The sequence below is a fragment of the Anser cygnoides genome, chromosome 13 (assembly GCF_040182565.1).
Source record: "Anser cygnoides isolate HZ-2024a breed goose chromosome 13, Taihu_goose_T2T_genome, whole genome shotgun sequence".
Lineage (NCBI taxonomy): Eukaryota > Metazoa > Chordata > Aves > Anseriformes > Anatidae > Anser > Anser cygnoides.
The window spans coordinates 10323403-10344318 of record NC_089885.1 but is presented as its reverse complement, the minus strand read 5'-3'; the positions used below and the strand labels follow the sequence as shown (position 1 = coordinate 10344318).

Below are 20916 nucleotides of genomic sequence, written 5' to 3'. Positions count from 1 at the left end.
GTAAAACCAATACACTTTGTCTTCTTTATTTCAAAATAGAGTGATTATAAATACATTCTTCTTGTATTTCCTGCCCAACTCTTTGGATGCAACCAAAAAGAAAAACAAACAAACATACAAAAAAAAACCCCACAAACCAAACCCCCAAAACAGCCACAAAAAAAAAAAGAAACCCAAGCAAACAAAAAAAACCTCTCACTGTGCTCATTTCATACATCAATGTACAAAACATGCAAAAGATATAATAGATATTACACTATCATCAAGTTCTGGATGTCTTTTGTTGATTCTGAAACATTTGTTAACATTTTTCACTAGGCTATACCTTTTATAATTTATAATGTCATTATGGCTTTTTTCAAATAAAAATTCTTTTGTAAAAGATGTTTTTATATTACATTTCCATATCATTGTCAATCTTGAACACTAAATGCAAAATGTAGCTCATTTAATGGCCTTGTGTTCTTGTACCATAGTAGTTTTCTGATAAAATTGCACAATTGTTTTTTTTTTTTTTTTTCTTTTTTCAAGGAAATGATTACACTTTATTAATTGCATTTAAAAATGGAAACTTCTTCATAATACAGTGAACACAACAGGTTATGTTAACACCATCATTGATTTAGTTTATGTCTATGGGTCTTAACAGCCATTTTGCAACCATGCCCACTCAAACCAATATAACAAACAGACAGATCCATTAAGCCACATCCAAAGAGTCACTTTCCCAGACAGACTGACTGTAGAATTGAATGGACATTACACTAAAACTGCTGTACAGACACATATGCTGTTTTCAAAACATGGAGGAAATAAACTGACATTAAGGTTGCCATTCAAAGTAACAATATTACAGAAATATAGTGTTTTGCCAACTTTGCATTCTTTACTCACACTATTATGCCTATATAATGCACCATGTATGTAAAATACTCAGGAACAATTTCTACAGGAAGGTCCAGACTGTGCAATTTTTATTGATGCTGGTGAACCTATGCTCAACTGCATAATCCCAAAAGAGCTACTGGACAACTCACGGGAGAAAAGCAACCAACAGTTCATGGTTAGACAGCTGGGCTCTATGTATTACACACAATACTTCTGTGCCTGCTCTTTTGGAGGTCAACAACAAAACTCCATCTAAGCCCCATTCTTGAGCAGGTGTTTCACTATTAGATCAAGAATAATAACTCCACATGTGATTTAAGTTAAACTTAAATGCTTTACTGGATTGGGACCTCAATGCGTAGGAAAATCTGACCCAGTGTAATGGTACAGCATAATAGCTCAGTTCTTCCTGTCTTAATTGGAAAAGCAAAGACCGCAGACCAAGAAAAAAAAAAAAAAAGGAAAAAAAATGGAAAAAAAAAAAAGAGAGAGGGAAACTAACTTAATTTATTTAGCTGAGGAATTTGTCAAGTTAATTTGTCATTAACTCAGGGCAACATTTGCCATGAACATACCATTTTTTTTAACATCACTTAAATCTATTAGCTTATTTGCTATTTTTTCATATTTTTAACACATTCCTCTAAGCAGAAGGGTATGGGACACAACAGTCTGTGACAGTGCACTGAAGTGTCAGAAGCCTTATGCTTTGGCAAATCCCTGTGAACCTTGACACATCCTCAAAGCCATGCAGCACTGTGCAGAGCAGTCACAGCGACCCATTATTCTCAGCCTGCTGATGGAACCATTACGGTCTATCATGTCAGTGCATCTTTAACACTCCTTAATCCATAGACTCTTGACACAATGAGCTCAAATGTTTTCTTTCAAGTCTTGGCCATGTATTGTCTTACTGGCCAACTAGGAACTTTTTATGTCAGAAATGCATATGTGCATAGTATCCATCTCCTGAAAATCCCTGTGACAGCTTGAATGAAGTAAATTATTGTGCATAGATAGCAGCAGGTTTTTGAAAGAAATTCAGCCATTATATTAATAATTTTATTATCTGAAGCAATTTATATACTTCAGATTACAGAGAAAATAATAAAACAACCCTCTTTCTAAGTTACAAGAGCATAAACAAATGTCTGAAAGTAGAAAAATCTCTTTGTTTTCCTTTCTCTGGAATAAAGAAGCAGTGTGGATTTTTTCTTTTATTTCTTTTAATCTTTGTAAAAATATACTGCAGGCTGTTTGCCAAGTATTGTTCCAGAATAAAAATTTTACAGCAGTGTCATAAAGCCCTGAAATTAGCAGTTTATAATGGAAATAGCTGACACAGGCTTTTCCAGAGTAGTATTATTGGGTCTTGCTGTAATATTTGCTAGTTTCAAATTCATGATAAAGATTAGTATTTACATCCTACTAATCTTGATTGATTTATGTATTTATTATAAAAGGTGAATGAGGGGAAAAAAGGGCTCTGGAAGCAAAGGAGATAGAGGGTCTTATCCAAAGGTCACTGAAATGCATGGAAAAATTCTTGTTCATGTCAAGAAACTTTTGTTAATCTCATAGTATAGATTTTCTGTATGATGCTTTATCAACATATCTCCATTCTCATCTCAAGGTACTAGTGAGATAAAGTGGGGATTTTCCATTCTCCTGACTACTTTCTTTTAAGTTTTTACTCTCTAGATATGAAATACACAGTACTCTGAACTGAGAACACTATATTCATTTTACACTGTTGGTTTAAACAGAAGTCATTTGCCATATTATTTTCTGTTCTGATCAGTTTTTCTGCCTGACAGCAGACAGACAGATAATAAGAACAGAAAACGTATGCATATACGATTAAAATATTACCCTTACCATGAATTCCTGTAAATACATGTAGTGAAAACTATTTAGATTAAGCTATAGAACCCTGAAAAGCAAGACAACTGATGGCAAATAATTGCCTGAGACATGATACTAAGAAACTAATGAATCTATTTCAAAATGCACCATTGGTAACAAATCTGAAATAAGATAGTATGCTAATTTCACAAGAATAGTACAGAACAATTTTATTATTATTATACCTTATCACTTAATTCTGGATAATTCTATACACCACATCCCCCAGCTTCTGTTTGGTATATTGTTCTGTTTTTATTTATATTGAATGATTAATGCATTGCGATCAGGAAAACAAGTCAGGCATATTAAATACATATTAAGGAGTACATATTTTCCTATTTAGTATACAAAGTATTTCATAAATATGAATTATATTACAAAAATAATTTCTGCTACGCTCACACAGTAAGCACTTTGACAATTTCGGACAACCCGTTAGAGTTGCAAGTGTTTCACATAACTGAGAAGGAACTCGAGTTTTAATTGGAGATGAGTCTTACAGCAGATTCTGCATAAACATCAAATATTTTCTTCAGATGCCACAAATACTGCAGAAGTCAGGTTGAACTGTTTTCTTACCTTTTTTTTTTTTTAATTTTATGTATAGACATGTATGTTTCAAGTGGTCAAATTTATTTCATATGTATGTAATTCATGGTATATTTTAAACAAATATTTGCACAATTTAACATTATAATTCCAGTGGTTTCAAGATGCAGGCCATAAATGTAACCAATTTACACATACTATCGAATGTTCTCTCTTTGCATGCTTGTTACTTTTCAGATAATCTTTAAACAGTGCCATTACAACACCACAAAAGGATTACTCCAGTTCCACCAACTTAAATCCACGTGCAGGATGAAGGACCCAGCTGAGGTATGAACACCAGTACCAGGTTTCTTGTGTTTGCTCTAACAAATCACAAGGAGACGATGGTTTTGCATTTAAGGTACAAAACGTATATGCCTCTTGAGGTTAAATTCAGTGTAATGTGTATAAAGCATCCCTTTGGCAATAGAGTTTGCAGTATCCCTACAGGATTCCACAGGGCATGAGCTTTATGTAGTAAAATCTATTAAAGAGACTCTCCTCTACTTGACAAGTCATATGCAGCTACAGTTAATCAGACACCCTTGGATACACCTGCCTCTATGCCTATCAATATAATATAGTATTTGGAAGTTAAAAGTCAACAAAAGGCACTTTCATCATTAAATAAATGTCCTCTGTAGGCAATAAGATTGCATGATCTATATTTTATTCAAAGCTGTTTGTTCTTCAAGGACTTGTAGGTAGTCAGGTGAACCTTGAAGTTTAGCTTTTAGTTCAAAATATTCACTTTTCCTTTGTTCTACTACAATTTTACTATGATTACCACCTATTAGAGATTTCTTGTTTTTTTTGTCTTGTTGTTTCTCTGGGTAACGTATTTCAAAGCCACTGACCCCTATGCTGTTGTATTCTTTTTTACTTTCAAGAAAATTTTGAATAAATACATTGGAATCCCTCCCAGGGAATAACTCGTCCAGTTCATCGATTGTGCTAAGTCTTTTTCTTGTGTCCACATGCAATAAATCCTTCTCCTTGTCATTAATATTTCTCAGAATGACTTTTTGCCCTGGTGGATCAGCAAATGTGAAGCCCGTTTCAGACTCTTTTAAGCCACAAGTATGGCTTTTACTCATCTGCTCAATGGTTTGAGGAATGAAGGCTTCTGCGCCTAGTCCGTCTTTTTTGTTTGACTTGTGATCATGCTTTCTTAGCTGCAGTTGCATAGAACTGCATTCTTGATTTCCAATCCCTTCATGCTTTACAGTTGGTTTTTTGTTGCGACGAAGCACAAAAACAAGAAGACAAAAAGCAACAAACACTGTTAAAATAAGCACAACTAATATGCTTAAGATTAGGATGGACAATGGAACTGGGCCACCAGGAGGACTCCGAACTGGTCCCAGTGGTGTAGTAAAAGAGACAGCGGGCACAGGACTAGTGAACAGAGCAGATGGCTTGTTTAAAAGTTTAGGACAGAGGATCTCATTTTTCAGAGACTTAAGTTCAATGTTAGCAAACTGTACAGGTGTTTCACATTTTAATTCCTTCACCACAATACCTTCATTTAGTTTTTCAAGCCACAGTTTTAAAGCAACTAAATCACAAGTGCAGTCCCACGGATTACCTTCCAAATCAATTTGTGTAAGAGATTTTAGCTGATCAAGAACACCACTTACAGGTAAGTACATGAAATGATTGTTCCTCAGATTCAGCCTGGCAAGCGGTGCCCCAGTAAAAATGTATGCTGGCAAGCTGCGTAGAAGATTGTTGTTCAGGTAGAGCAACTGCAAATTTGGCATCAAGTCAAAAGTGCCTGCTAAGATTTCTTTGATGACATTGTATTCCAAATACAGATACTGCAAGTTGTGGAGGCCAGCAAACATTTCTGGGCTCAGACGCTCAATCTGATTGCCATTGAGATACAATCTCCGTAAATTTGTAAGGTTGCGGAAAACTTCTCCTTTGATCACCGAAATCCGATTGCTGCCTAAATGTAGTAAATCTAGCCCCTCAAACTCAATGAAATCTGTAGTGTCCACATCCTTAATATAGTTGCCATTTACATGCAATTTCTTGGCATTTAAAGGTTTTGGTAGGAGTTCAGCCATTGACTCTATATTTCTTTCTTGGCAATTTACACTTAATCCCAAGTCTGAAGGATGTGTTTTGCAAATGCAGGGGACTGGGCAAGGAGTTAAAGGAGGCACCCTGGTCTGATAAGATACAATTTGACTGAGATTGCGATTAGACAGAGCTTTGCCAGCTACTATCCCCGAGATCTTTGAAGGATTTGTAGTCTTCGGAGGCTTTGTGACTAATCTGTGCACTGATGTTTGAGTGGTGTGGCCATTCGGTGTGCTGTAACCAGGCTCCAGCTGCGAGGGAGGTAGAACACGCACGTCAAAATCACTCCCTGTCCCCATGGAGCACAGCTCTTGCTTGTTGGTTTCTTTCAGCAACCGTCCATACAAGTCACTGGGAGTTTCACAGATAGCTTCTCCAATGTAGATATTATAGGGCATGTTCTCCAGCCATGCCTTCAAGGGCAACAAATCACAAGTACAATTCCAGGGGTTGTCTTCCAGCTGTAATTCGACAATTCTCCCAATGTGTTCCAGAACTCCAATGTATGGAAGCTTCTGTATTCGATTCCCTCGTATATCCAGATGGGTTAGAGAAGCAAATCGAAAAATATTATCGGGAAGGAATGAAATCAGATTGTCATTAAGGATGAGGACTTTCAGCTTGTGAAGCTTATTAAAGGCTCCCCGTTCAATAAACTTGATTAAATTGTAGTCAGCTTGGAGATACTCCAAGTTCTCTATGCCCAGGAAAGTGTCAGCTCGGAGAATCTTTAATTCATTGTTGTTCAAGTGCAACTGTTTTAATGCACTAAGACCCATAAAGGCCCCTCCCTCAATGTTCTGTAACTTATTATTACCCAATTGCAAGGACACTGCATGTGTGAAATTAAGAAAGGTATTTGGATATAGAACAATTAGCAGGTTGTTTTGAAAGTTTAGGTGGTAAAAATTAGACCATGGTGGTTTAAGCTGATTTGGTCTGTAGACTGCAACCTTCTCACAGTTGACATAAAGTACATTCTCAACTGACACACAGGAGCAAACATTGCAAATTTCCACAGATATATCAGCATCTGCAGTTGTAGAAGAAACTGGAGATGACAGAACCAGAAAGAGCCACAGAAACATCTTCTTGTGATCAGCAAGCAACCTTAGGCTCCTGAACAAAGATAAAGAATCTAAAGAAGAAAGAAGGAAAGAAAAAAGAAAACGTTTTTCAGTTGTCATTGTTCCAAAAAGTCGTTTGGGTTAAAAATTGTATTCCACTGAGCTACTGTACCTGCCAAGGATTATAGATAAACTACAAACATTGAATTTAAAATAACATGAAAGATTTTAACAACCAAACAAATACACAGGAGCTAGAATTTCAAATACAGAATGTAAATCTCTGTAAACAAACACAAATAACTTTAAGGTCTGTCAAATATATTTCTGTCTGCTGTACATGACAAACATGCATAACTAACAAAGTAAAATAACCAAAGAAGATTCCAATTTTATGCATATTTACTCTCCTCAGCCCTGCGCTGCTCACACGTTGCTGTACGTTTCGGGGATATTAAACATAAATGCTGATGTTATGCATGCCCAAGCATCCAGGTTGGGAAAGCACCATATAGAAAGGATGAAGATGCAGGCACAAAAGAGAATGTCAATATTCAATGTAGGTATCTATAGCATCGACGCATACAGGTTATCACTACAGTAATAGTGAAATTCACTCAAGGGATACGCAGGCATGCACAAATATTGTTTCTGTCGCTTGTTATACCCAGTTTAAAAGAATTGGTGGTACATTGATCACAAAAATACAATGAGTTATCCACAGAATGAGAAGATCAGCTCCGGGTGACCAATGGAAGCACACAGATATGGAAGAAGCATGCACAGGCATACAGCCCCATCCCCCGGAATAGCAATACCCTGACTTGCAGGGTATTCAGCCACAGTTCGCCAGTTTGACACAACTGAAACCTGCCTGAGAGGAACTTTTTTTTTTTTTTTTTGTAAAAACTTATGTAATTTGCTCTGATCCCTGCCTGATACAGCGGTGGCTTTCAAGAACCCTTCATATATAGCCAGGCCAGCTGAGCTGCCATTTTTCACGCAGAACTGGAGCCACAGCATTTCCTTTGAGTTAGAAGCTAGATTCCCCCCCGTCCCCCTTTTAAAAAAATCAGTCAATAATCGATGCATTGCTCCTGCCGCCCCCGCCCCCCCTCCCCAGCTTTCCCATTGCCCCATTTCCCAACTTGTTGTCCCTCTGATTTCCCACTGTGGGAAGCCACCGAGTTGAAAGGAGGGAGCCAGGATGGAAGTGGAAAAAGCAGGAGCCAGCTGGAGGGAGGAGAATCGGGCTGGAGGGAGCCGCAGGGAGGAGAGGATGCGCCGGGGGGCCTTGGAGGGAGGGCAGAGGAGGGACAAGGGAGGAAGGAAGGGAGGACAGAAGGACAAGAGGGAGGGGGAAAGCGGAGGGAGCAAGGAAGGGAGAGGGAAAGGGATGGCTGAAAGGGTCAGGGAGGGCCCGGAGAGGGGCCAGAGGGAGCAGAGGGTGCAGAGCAGCAGCTGCTGATCACCGCGGGCTGCCGGCCCTGACCGCGGCGAGAGAGCCGGGGGCAGCCCCGCGCCCCCTGCCCCAGCTCCCCCCCCGTATCCCTGCCTCGCCCACGCTCGGGTCCCCTCCTCTTCCTCAGCCCCGGGGCCCCGGCCGGTGCCGAGCGGGGACGCGGCGCGGCTCTGGCGGCGGGGCGGCGAGCCCGGCCAGGAGCGCAGGCACTACCGCAATTTTTTGCCGCAACACGGTGGCCGGAGCCGGCTTGCCTGGTGTCGGCTCCCCTGTGCCGTGGGCACCCCGTCGCCCTCTGCCTCCCGGCGAGGGAAAGCAGGCGGGGCGCGGGCGCACACGCTCCGCGCACACCCGGCGGCTGGGAGCGGGCACAGCGCGGCGATGCAGCCCGGCATCCCTTCCACCCCTCCGCAACAAGGTACAGCCGTGTCCCCCCCCCCCCCCCCCCCCCCCACCTCCTCCGCCTCTTCCCGCACCTTTGCAAAGTCCAGCCCGCAGCGCATTCATCCTCACGCCCTCTCCCCCAGCCCCGCTGGGAGCATCCTGCCCTCCCGTCCCTCCCGCACCTCCAGCGGCTCATGCAGCCCCGCCGGGGCTCCGGGAGGCTGCCGGGGAGAGGCGAGCGCGATGGAGAGGGCTCCGGCAGGAAGCCACCGTCTCCTCGGCTTTGCACCCCCCTCCCCCTTTTAAAACAGCAATAATCATTACAGTAGTAACATCAAAACCTTCGGAATAATTCCGAGCAATTAAAACGCCACCGCAAACGCAGCGGCCCCCTCCCCGCCCGCACTCGCACGCCCGGCGGGGCGGCCGGCCGCCCCCGGGAACTGGGGGGGATGCTCGGCGGCCGGCTCGGCACCCTCCCTACCTCGGCGGCCGGGGGTCGCCGCGGCCCCGCCGCGCTCCGCTGCTCTCCCCTCGAGGTCTCCCCGCCGGCAGCTCCGCGGAGCCCCCCTCCCCCGGGGCCAGGGCCAGCACCCCCCGGCGGCGCCGGGTGCGGAGCGGAGGCGCTGCCCGGCGCTGCGGTAGCCCGGCGAGCTCCGCCGCATGCAGCAAGCGCCCCACCGAGCCGTGCCCCGCCGCCGCGGTCCTCCGCACACATGCGGGGAGAGGATCCCTCTGCACACGGGCGCCCGCTCCCATCGCACTGCTCTCGCCCACCCCTTGCACGCAGAGAGAGCCCCCTCCCCTTCGCCTCGCACACACACACGCACACACGCACACACGCTCGGAGAGAGAAGGAGACGCCGCTCCGGGGAGGCAAGCCCAGCACATCGCAGCCTCCGAAGCCTCTCCCGCACACGCCGTTACCTTTCCCGGAGAGATGCCGGGCTGCGCCCCCGGGGAGCTCGGGCGGCTGCGGCGGGGCGGGCGGCGCCCCCCGGGGCGGTGAGAGCGGCGCGGCCCCGCTGCCGCTGCCATGGGCGGCCGCAGCCACAAGTGCAGCCCGCGGCACAGCCGGGACGGGGCCAGCCCGCCCCCGGCCGCCCAGCACCGCCGTGCTGGGAAAAGCAGAGAGGGGGAAGGAGAGGAAAGAAAGGACCCCCCCCCCCCCCCCCCGGGTTTTCTGACAAGTCCCCCCTCCCCCGCCTTGAAACAAAAGTAGAGGTGGAAACTGAGTGGGCAGGACGGTAACATTTGCTGCATTCAATGTGAATCGCAATTATGGAACAAAATCGCTGTGAGGAGATGTAACCGACCCGTTCTTAAGACAACGCGGCAATTTGTGCATCTTATTCTTTGTGGTTAGGTGAAATTCCTCCTCTGCTTAGGTAAGAGCTGCAGTCTGGTGAAAAAAAAAATCCTCCAATGTTACGCACTTGTGCAAAACAGATGCTGCTAATTGAGAACTCCTATTTACTCTCCATTTCATAATATGAGTTTAAAAGGTAACGAATACCCCCAAACAAGGTGACGTCTCCTTCCCAGTCAGAAGAGTCAGTTAACCAAATGAAATCTTGCAAGAGGAGTTCAACTGTTTGTCCTTTACTGTGAATGCTAACGTAATTTCACATAGAGAACTGGTCATGTATTGCACCCATACCAGTGGTAGTTCGGGGTAGTAAACATCAGGAAATGGAAAACAGCAACTGCTTTCTTCATTTACAGATATGAAATAAATAGCTTGCTCTGAAAGCTGTCTGCATCTAATTGAAATAATTGCAGAATGTTATTTTGCATTATGCGGATAGACTGATACCTGAAAACAAATGCAGCTGAGACATCAATAATTTGCATATCATAACAGAACTGAAAGTGATCTATGATCAATATTCAGCCAATTAAAACCTGAAGTCTTTAAAATGTAAACTCCCTTAATTATTGAATCATTAACAAAGTACTATTCACATAAAAGGGAATGCATGTATATAAAGGGCCCGGTTTAGAAGGATTTGCTTATAGTTTAAGCAAATTAGTTTCTCTATTGCTTTATTTAAATAAACTTCCAGAATAGAGAACATAGGTTTATAATAAAATTAATTTAGGAAAATATCTGGCTTATAAGTTTATTTTAACAGGCACAAAAATGCAGGTGTAAAGATGAAGGTGCCAGTTTTGTTTAACCAGCTATATTAAGCTGGATGTTAAAAACTTCCTTGCTTGTCTAGTAGGTGAAACACCATAAAGATGATATCAAAGACAGATCCCTACTCCCACCACCATTCCTTGCTTAGAGACTGAATCAAAAGTCAACCAAGGAGCATAACAAAAGATCATATTTTGACCAAGTAAACCGTGAAATGAAGAAGCATTGAAGAGAACTGAAATTGCTCTGTAACTAAATAATTCTTGATGTTTGTATTACAAGTGGCTATTGACAATGACATATGTTCATGATGCTGTAGAACTTATCTGACAACGAAACTTAGTTATGCAACACAATTTAATTGTTCAGATTTTAGTATGCTGTTTTTTTTTCTAATTTGCAGTCATGAAAAATAACTCCGCCTCCAAATCTTATTTAAGTGGTTCTAAGCCACTTGTCCTAACCCACAACATGTCAAACTCACTAAGATTTAGGCTGATACATCAGGACAACAAACTAAACCAAACTGAGGATAAAGTATAATATAAGCACGAGCTTGAAGTCAAGATTGTGATCCAAGATGACAGCATGCTTAAGGAATAATTCAGTTTAAGGGGTTACATCCTAGAATCACTTGGTTGTACCCCCTTCTTTGAGATCTAGATTAAACTTCTGTCATCAACAGTAGAAATTTTCTAGGTAGCCTGGTGGTAGATAGTAACTGGAAGACAGAAGAGACATAAAGGGCAAGTCAGACTATCTGGTCTGGTTCCCTGAAGTTTCCAAAATTACTTCAGGCTACACACCATGCCTGTTATTGACATCTCTCACCTTTTCTTAAATGTCTAGTTGTGATGGAACCTCATTTATTCCTCTTGATATTTGTTTCTCTGGCCTGTCTGTTGTTTGCCACAGGAACATGTATTTTCCTTCAGTTTAGCAAAAGGAGAGCAAAAACTATCAAGCAGATAGATTAGTAACATGATATTTTGCAAAGAGACATATCTGAGGAAAAAGTGGAAAGGTGAGATACACTACTCCCCACTGAAGGAGACATGCACGAGGGGCATTTGGTAATATTACAGTTAGCTTATCAATCACGTCATTACTGCATCTAAGAGAAGTTCATGGCAGAGCAAGGTAATTTTTACTTTTGGCTACTGAAATTCATCATGTAATCTACTCAGAAATTATATATAAACTTATTTATATTTTGTTGCCTTTCACATTTCTGTGGGAGCTTCTATACAACATTTTCGTTCTAAATACACAGACATGCTTGGTCACCTACTTCTCCCAAGTTACTTCTGGGCTGTTGCAAGAACTTGAAACTAAAACTGCATTTGAGGTCTGTCAGGAGAAAAATCTTCAGCAACAGAATCATCAAAATGCAGAGGCCAATTGAGATGCTGAATCTCCTGCCCACAGCCCAAAACTTTGGAAAGCATTTTCCTTAAGCTGCTCAGCACACATGAACATAGGACTTCACCTTAAGTTAAGGGAAGTACTTTTCAATGAATTGCTTTTTTATTTCATCCACAGTAATTTTATGAAAAATGAACTGATAGGAAATGGGAGCTAAAAATCCTAAGCATTCTGGGGAGATTTACCTGTACATTTTAAGTTTGCAGATGACATCAAGTTAGGTGCATGTGTCAATCTGCTCGAGGGTAGGAAGGATCTGCAGGAGGACCTGGATAGCCTGGACTGATGGGCTGAGGCTAACTGTATGAAGATACATTATCTGAACTGAGGCTGCATTTGTACACATGTGGGGTTGTTTAACACAATTGCTTATGTCCTGTATATGCTTATGTCCTGCTTATGGCTGCAAGGGCATCCTAAATGATTTTTCCCCAGGTACTGAATTACATGTCTCTGCTCTCTCCCCAGTTTGTCTGTTTTAATCCTGAAAATTAAAAATGGGTTAGTCCCCTCTAGTTTGAACTAACAAGAGATACTGATTGCCCACACACCTGTGGTTCTTGAAATCTGAAGACAAAGACTAGAAATTGCAATTACCATGACCAGCTGGGGAGCACGCCTGCTCATGAACTGACTTATGTGCTGGCCAGCTGTGAGCAAGCCTGGTGTACCCTGCTGCCAAAATCACACCTGGGAGAGAAGCAGTGTGCACACAGATCTGTTTGGGTTGCTCTGTTTGAAAAGGTTCATGCCAGAAGTTGAAACTCTCTTAAAAGTCACCACAAATTACTGGGAATTACTTTGAACTGGGCTCTAATTTATAATTATTATGTTAGCACCACACATTATGCCTTCCTTCTCAAAAAGAATGATAAAGACAGACCATCAGTTAATGTTGTGATACTTTGCACAGGGCCCAGGTAGTAAAGAAACTGTTTCATTTGAACACATGGGAAGCTGGTTAACAATTCTTTGAATAAGAAAGTAAAGGCTCATGTGGGCTTTGTCTGCTTCTGGCGTTTCCATGGTTAAACAATTTCTGTTTAACAAGTCTACAGCATGTTTCTGCTCACAAATAAATCAGTAACAACTGCCATACTCAGCAAACAACAACCAACGCAGCAAAATACAACAATGACTACAGAGAAGCATCTTATAATAGGGCTTCAACTGATAGGACATAGCCTTTTGAGGAGAAAAAAAAAAAGGCAATAACTCTACTCATTGTCCTCGTCTTCTGCGTATTTAGCCAGACTGTCTGTCAGAAGAGGGGGAGGGAGAGCATCCTTGAAAACTCTGTATGTACTGGAGTGAGTCTCTGCATGTGCATCCTTTTAAAGGTACAGTGTGATAGGAAACAGTGTGAGTCTGCAATACACTGAAGGCAGAACCACTGTGAAAGAGTACTGTGCTAAATAAGGTGGAAGAAATGCTGTCAAATACACGTCTCTGCATGGCTTCATATTATTTCTACCTAACTTACTCCATTTTATCTAGGAGCCCTCTTCAATGTGCAATAAATAACCTATCACCTGCTCCAGGAAAGCATCACCCAAGAAAACACTGACATGTATGCACCCCTTCAACAAGGATTGGTAGGGGTTTTTCATTCCATTTTTTCCTAGTAATTTGCAATGAGTCGATTTCTTTTTGAAGTTTGATAAAGTAGGCATGCTGCTGGTACTGGGTCTGCTGACTTTGTAAACTCAGCCTGGGGGGATGTGCAGCCCCATAACAGTACCCTTGCCAGATATAATGGTCAGGGCACAGTGGGTAGGCATTTAAATTCATTAAATTGCAATATGCCAGTGCAGTGCCATCAGTACATGTTTACTTATTTTCTTTCTCTATGCTCATTTACCCAGAGATTGTTTAATCTCTAGCTCACTGTTAGAAGCTCAACCCAAGCTTGGCCTATCCTGCTGTCCCCTGAGACAATGAAGAGTGTGAAATCAGAAGACAACGAAAACCAACAACAACAACAACAAACAAACAAACAAACAAACAAAAACAACTAATGGATGCAGAACTTATCTGAAATATTGCTAAGTAAGACTGCATGATCTAAGGTCAAATGTGAAACCTAGAAGCAACTGCTGTTATCCTGCCCAACACTCTTGTGCAAGCAGCTCAGTAAACTGATTTCTTAGGAAAAGGCATATATTTACAATAAGGTTTCCCTGCCAGAAAACTCTGATATTATTAAATATTTCTGAATTAGGAAATAATACTATATCCTCCCTGAGAGAATGGCCTATGAAAATAGTACAACGATGGCCATGTATTGCAGAGGAATACCAAGTTTAAGAAAATTTGACCGTGGTTGGAAATGATGGAGGACAGAAAGAGGTACTCTATGAAGGAGAAAAAATTATCATGTGACAAGGCTTGTTTCTTTGGTTGCTTCTAATAACTTATCTTGTCTACTACAATGAAGCAGTTGTAGCTCTCTTTCATGGTATGAATGCCATAGTTGTTAGGCTTCAACGTGGTCAGGTTTGATAGGTTGAGGTCACATGACATTAACAGAATGTGAACAACTTATTTAGAATACTCTAATATAAATTCTCACTGCCCCAAGTTTTTCTCACATGTGAGACTAACCTTTATCACCTTCCAGAATTCCAGAAATAAACTTCTTACATGGATGAAGTTGGAAGGTATAACCCTCTTATCAAGCTACCTGGAAGCAGAAAAGTCTCTTAATTTATTTCTTAGACAGTTCAAGAATAAAGCTATATGACAAAAGAGAATAAAGTAATTTTCATCCAGTCTAAGAGTGAAAAAACCCCACACCTTGCTTTCATTAAAGCTTAAGCTGGTTCTGGCTCTTGGATGAAGAGCCTCAAGCTGTGGCATTATGGAACAGGGAATGAGTGCAGAGCAACTTGTTAGCTAACTACTGTGTCTCTTGGTACACTGGGAGGGCCACTTCCCAAGTACTGCCATTCCTTTGCTCATCAGCTGAAAGATAATTGTGGCAGAATGAATAGACATCTACAGAAGAAGCCAGGTGCATTACATTTGGTGCTTGATTTAGGGAACAACTTACATGAGGGAGGAAATATCTAAACCAAAATTAAGATATTGCATGAGTTTGCTTGTTGCTCTACTTTAATCTTCTTTTGCTTCTGGGGTTTCTTTTGCAGCTGCCCTAATTTCCTCTAAGTTTACATGTCCTATTAATTTCAGTGAAGACCTCCATGAAGCCTAAAGGCTCATAAGCTGACAGACTTTCTATTATTGTTTTTAAAAAAGAAGGCATACCCTAGCTTTCCTATTACCTGTAGCCTTTCACAAAGGAAGGTTGGACCACGGTCTTTCAAGAGAGCAGAAATTGCAGCTACTTCATTAACTGAGTAGTGACACGTTCTTAAACGTAATGATTATAGACCAGTGTTTATCTGATATAAACAGGCTTCAGGGAACAAATGCTGAAAAAGTAATCAAAGAAGAGATGTTTGCTTTGAACAACGAATATTTTGATGTCAAATCAGAATGTTAAGGAAGAAACCAGATTTATATGGATGTCTCATCTTCTTTAAGAATGTCAGTCCTGCCTGGGTGGAAGGGGTCTTCTCATTAGCTGGCTGCTTCACATAGCTCTCGCCAAGGCCTAAACAACCAACTCAGAAAGTTCCAAAACCAGGTAAAACGAAATCTTAACAAAGGTTTAAGCACAGCAATATGTAGAGACAGCTCTGCTGTGTTCTCCAGTGGATAGATGCACCAGGGAAAGGAAGCTGAACAATCAAAAAGAAGATGGAAAAACACAGAAATATCTGTAAAAAATTAAAGGTAGGTTTTGAGGTGAGTAAAGTCATTACTTGGGGCAGTGAAGACTTTCAAATAATTTTTTATTTTATTTTATTTTTTTAATTCCCTACAGCTTACAAACTACTTCAAAAGAAAGAGAATTCTGATGATATGACATAAACCGTGTAGTCATGGCACTGCTAAGGGTGTCCTAGCTTTTGACAACATGGTATGTCTGGCATCTACAGATAAAAGTGACACGGGTGTTTAGAAAACAATGACAGGAAAGTAGGTGTGTCAGTAGGAAAGGTCAAGCTCCATTCACGTTTATATTTACAGGGCAGTTTCATGAAAGAGGGAAGATATCACAGTCTGTCCTCACTATTCCTCCTTTTCATGTCCCTGCTACCAGCCAAAGGGGCTAGTCATAGTCTTCTCTTGTGCCATCTCTGGCACTTACTAGACACTCCTTGAACCAGCTCACTAACCTCAAAATATTTTTCTTTCTTCCTTCTTCTGGTTAGGTTAGTTTTCAGCCAGATAAGGAAATGGGATTGGTTTATAAAGAGCTCCAGTAGGTGTCAAAGCTGGTGCGGCTGCCCAGCCAATTACAAGGTGGGAGGGACATGGGAGGAGATATGAGGGGAGGATGAACTGAACTGAATACTAGCAACAACACATATTATATCATTTTTACAATGTCATTTGCAACTTCACAGTCATATAAATCCAGGGGAATTCAATTTTAATCAAAGTTTATATAAAAAATAAAAGAAGGAAAGTAAACTCTAGAAGAGTTTGTTCCACTAGAACAAGGTCCAGATTTTCTCACCCTTGGGCCCTTTAACATTTAAAAAGGGAAGATACCCTTTCTCCCCACATGTCCATGAAATCTAATTTTCAGAAGAAACATTTATGCATATTAACAAAATAGTGAAAGAATCAAGAGAGATTTATGTGAATAGTCTAAATCAATGCCTGCATGATGGAAACATCACAGTATAAAGGAGAATTCTAACATTATTTGAATCCTCTTATGATGAGAGGAGGATATGCCTGTAGACACATTCTGTATAAGCAAAGAAATCAAATACAATGTCTCTGCTTAATCTCAAGATCTGTGACCTGAATGCTCTTCTGACATACAACATTTCAGGTCTTTTCCAAGATGTGAAGTTATAACCTGCCAGACAAATTGGAAGCCAGCAAGCTCTGAACATAAGGGGAGATGTATTTAATGAAACAAATGATAGAATGTGTTAGCACATCCATAAAATAAGTAAGAAGCATTGCAGAAGGATTAAGAAGAAAAAAACCTGACGTATCATAACAAGGAGACCCTAGCAGGGATCACATAAAACAACTGAAGAACAGACATGAGTGGCTGGAAAGAGCAGCAGAGGGGAAAGTTTTAAGAAGCGTGTACAGAATTTAGGAGGTTGGCTAGGAGTGTATGAGTAATATTCAGAGAGACCTTTATCCACTAATGGAGCTGACAGAAGCTGACAATTATGACAACAGTAATGAACCTATCTTATCCATTTTAAGACACCTTGTATGAAGAATTCAGACAGAAAAAAAAAAAGAAGGAAAAAAAAAGATTATTCTTTGGTTGGTTAAAATATCATAACTTCAAGGGATTCCCTTTCTGTTCACTCTGAATGGAAAATATACAAAAGCACGATAATTGCAGAACATTTAAATAGGTCATTTAAAATAGATTCTACAGAGTGAGAAGGGAAAAAAAAAAGCCCTCCCTACTTTAAAGTCATTTTTGAACAAAAAAGGAAGAGGATTACTTTCTATTATCTTCCATGCTTTAGAAGACCAAGAAAGCCTGTAGGTTTACTTTAGAAAGCCTGTAGATTACTTTATATGGCTGCTTTGCCTTAAGATTAGCTGAAATGTGATGTCTTCTTGATGTTTACAGATGCCAAGAGATCTAAGACGTCTAATTTTCCCCCTGTTCAGTTTGTTCTGAATACATACTGTCTTGACTTCATGCCTTTTTCTTACCCTATTTTGTGTCATTTTCTCTATCCCAAGATTGTTGTCATTCCTGTATTTACTGAAAGAAGCTTTCATTGACATTGCAATGGATATCACTAGATTATAATTTCCCTTGTCAGCATTCCCATTAGTAACTGTAGCTTTCATGGGGGTCCTTGAAGTAATTTTTGGACAAAGTCAAGGTGTAATGCATCTTTCACTGAAGCCAATGAAGTCACATTTAGTTTTGTTTAAAATGAGTGTTTCTGACGTTTTCCTATTTTAGTTAAAAGATCCATGGTGTAATGACTGTTTGAAAATAAACTTCCCTTTCCTATGCAAATCAGGATTTGCTCATACTGTAAGTATATAAATCAGTAAACTAATAGCATAAAATGCTGTTCAAGTATTGCTTACATCCTCAAGTCTCAGCTTGTTAGTTCTGACAGGTGCATAACATCATATAACATTCTGAAAAGGTCTGAATCTTTATCTCTTTGGACCTTTAAATCTGATGGTAGGTAGGTAAATATGGTCAAAATCTGATGGTTGGTAGGTCAATATGGATACATGCATACAATGGTCCAAGTTTCAGCTGAGGTCACTGGTGAATGGGGGTGAAGCCATCCTTTAAGTTTCAACTTGGCATCTGATTTTTTGAGACCAGCATTTAATAACATTTCTCTACCTGCACCCACATCTAACAGGGCATTAAAAAGTGCAATTTAGGAGCCAGAGTACAAAACAATGAAGTCAAATAAACTCAGAATGCTCAGTCAGACTGTTATCCAATTTTTGGAAGTAGTTATCTATCCTGCATTATTGTTCTGTTTAGTTCAGGCCTAATATCTCACTAACATCTTATCTTGTTTTTATTCATGTATTTGTTTTCTAAATCATGGAAGAAGACTATCTCAATTCCAGAGATTTACTGAATGGTTGTTAGAATGTAGACATTTTTTAGTCTACCAAAACCATGGTAGCTGAGAATCAATATTTCCCAAATGCATCATAGAGCCTAAGAGCTGAATTTTATGGCCTTTGTTCTGTCAACAATCACCTTTGGATTTCTTTCAGATGATGTGATATCTCTATCATATGAAAAATCCCTACCCAACATTTAATCATTTTATTGTATTTCCCTGATGAGTTATACTGTAATTAAATAGGTATATTAAAAGGAAATATTTTCAATAAAAACTAATTTTCAGCAATACTTAATACTAAGCAGAGCTGGCATCCCTGAGGTAGAGATGTCAGACAGAAAGTACAGGAGAACAGAGTGGGGAAACCTACTCCAGAACATTTATCCTGGGACTCTTACATTGTGGTGGCATCACTATACAGTTCTTTCATAAAGAGTGTCATTAGGTTCTGAGCTCCTTTCCCAAATGAAAGAAGTACAGAGCTAACATGTATGTTGGCTTTGTACATTTTACAAACTTTCTGCATCTGAAAAGAATTCAGGAAGAAAATGGACAAACATAAATTGGAACAAGGAAGCAAAACAAATCAGAAAACACACAGACAGTTTAGCATGGAATTCACCCGAAATCATTAACATTTGAAACTTGACCAAGGTTTATAGCTGAAATTTAAAATTTAGAAAACATTTTCATTTTCTCCGACAATAAATATTACAAACTATGATATACATCTCAGCTGATAATGTTCTTTACAGCACATTTTATAAATCAATACAGTTCTCTGTTTTTAACTCCTTATTACTGAGTCTCAGAGGAGAATGTAAGGAACAGGACTTGAGCCCATTTTTTAAAACAAGGTGTAAGAAAACTCTTGATGCAATAGGCTTTGGAACAGATTCTGATCTGCAACTGTCTCTAGTCACCTAAGTCACCTAACTCTTATTCAGGTGTGTAATTTCATTAAAATTTATGAGAATTAGGTATGTGTTTTCTTGTCTTAATTGCTTTTTTTGGGGGGGAGGGAAGGGAAGATAAACATTGGGCATGGTGGTATAATCTGATCAAGGATTTCAGTTCTCAAATTCCCTACTATTAATTCTTTGTTCAAGCCACAGTTTCCTCAGCAGGGCTGCACACATCTGCCTTTATGCTGGTCTGTCTGACTAGAAAATCACATCACTTTTCTTTGTGAACTACTTTGAAGGTTTCAAGTGACAAATAACAGGGACTTTAATCCTCTCTTCTTCCAAACAATTTGTAAATCAGAAACATCCAAACACATGTGCAGTGAGAGAGTATGGCCTGTGGTTTGAAGAACATTATGGTTCACTGCATCTCTCTGAAGTACTTTGAGCTCACATTTCTTAGATTTCATTTCAACATCTCTCTTGTATTCTCTCCAGCCTGCTTTTCTGAAGAGTGGAGCAGCAAACACAGATACACAGACCAACGCTTGATAAGACCATTTGTTAAGTAAAATTCTCATCATTACATTCTTGCAGCTTCCTATGATTACGTATAGGTTAATCAAAGACAATTACAGAGCCCTAGTGAAGCTGCCAAAAATATATTTGGACACACAGAGGAAACCCATATTAATATATACAAAGGCAAGTGTTACATCCTTTGAAATCATTATTTTCATTGCAATGAACAGTAGAAAAAACAGGTTTTGAGAAAGGGCAAACAGCGATTTCTTTGGTGAGTTACTGTTCATTTAATGGCTCCTTAAAAATAAGTTTTTCACACTACAGAAAATAGCCTTCCCTTGTATCTGTGAGATAGCATTCTAGCAGTCTGTAAAAATGCCCTGGGGGATTGCATTTGTGTCAAAAACACAGTGGGTATCTGCATATCACCACACCGGGGTGGCCCTGAGACTCTCCCCATGACCTAAATTAAGTAAGAAGCAGACTGCAAGTGGATGTGCTGAGGCATTGTCAGCGTATGGAGCTGGCACGTGCATGATACATAGCCCATGTGCAAGGCACCCAGGTGGGTAGGAGGTGATGGCGAGAGCAATAATGTTTTGCTCCTGGTATAGGCAGAACTGCTCCAGTTTTGCATCTGCTACCTCATTCCTTAACCTGACACTTGAATGCCACAGGAGAAGAACCTAACCTGCACTCTTAGTTCTGAGAAAACAAAAGCTCTACCTATGCTTTCAGATAGCAGGGTTTGCCCCCCATTGGGGTGCAGGATCAATCAACATAGATTCATGGCCCAAGATTGTACCTTACGGTGACTTAAGCTCCTCTTGATGTCAAGAGGTACTTAACATTGGCAACC

The 20916-nt window shown here is 40.6% G+C and overlaps 1 protein-coding gene across 10 annotated transcripts in view; it reads right to left on the bottom strand.

The window, feature by feature from the left end:
* The window catches only part of SLITRK4 (SLIT and NTRK like family member 4), a 235633-nt gene that overhangs the window by 19802 nt on the left and 194915 nt on the right, over positions 1 to 20916 (bottom strand). For 4 of the 10 annotated variants that reach the window (XM_067004832.1, XM_067004831.1, XM_013183818.3 and 1 more), the window contains one exon: positions 479 to 6613. The exons of 4 other annotated variants lie outside the window; for them this stretch is intronic. In XM_067004832.1, the coding sequence (XP_066860933.1) occupies positions 4050 to 6563 (2514 nt within the window). In that variant the 5' untranslated portion in view covers positions 6564 to 6613 and the 3' untranslated portion in view covers positions 479 to 4049. Of the gene's footprint in view, positions 1 to 478; positions 6614 to 8872; positions 9240 to 9315; positions 9491 to 20916 lie in introns of those variants that run through there. 2 more of the 10 variants (XM_048078874.2, XM_048078843.2) reach the window with 2 other exon arrangements.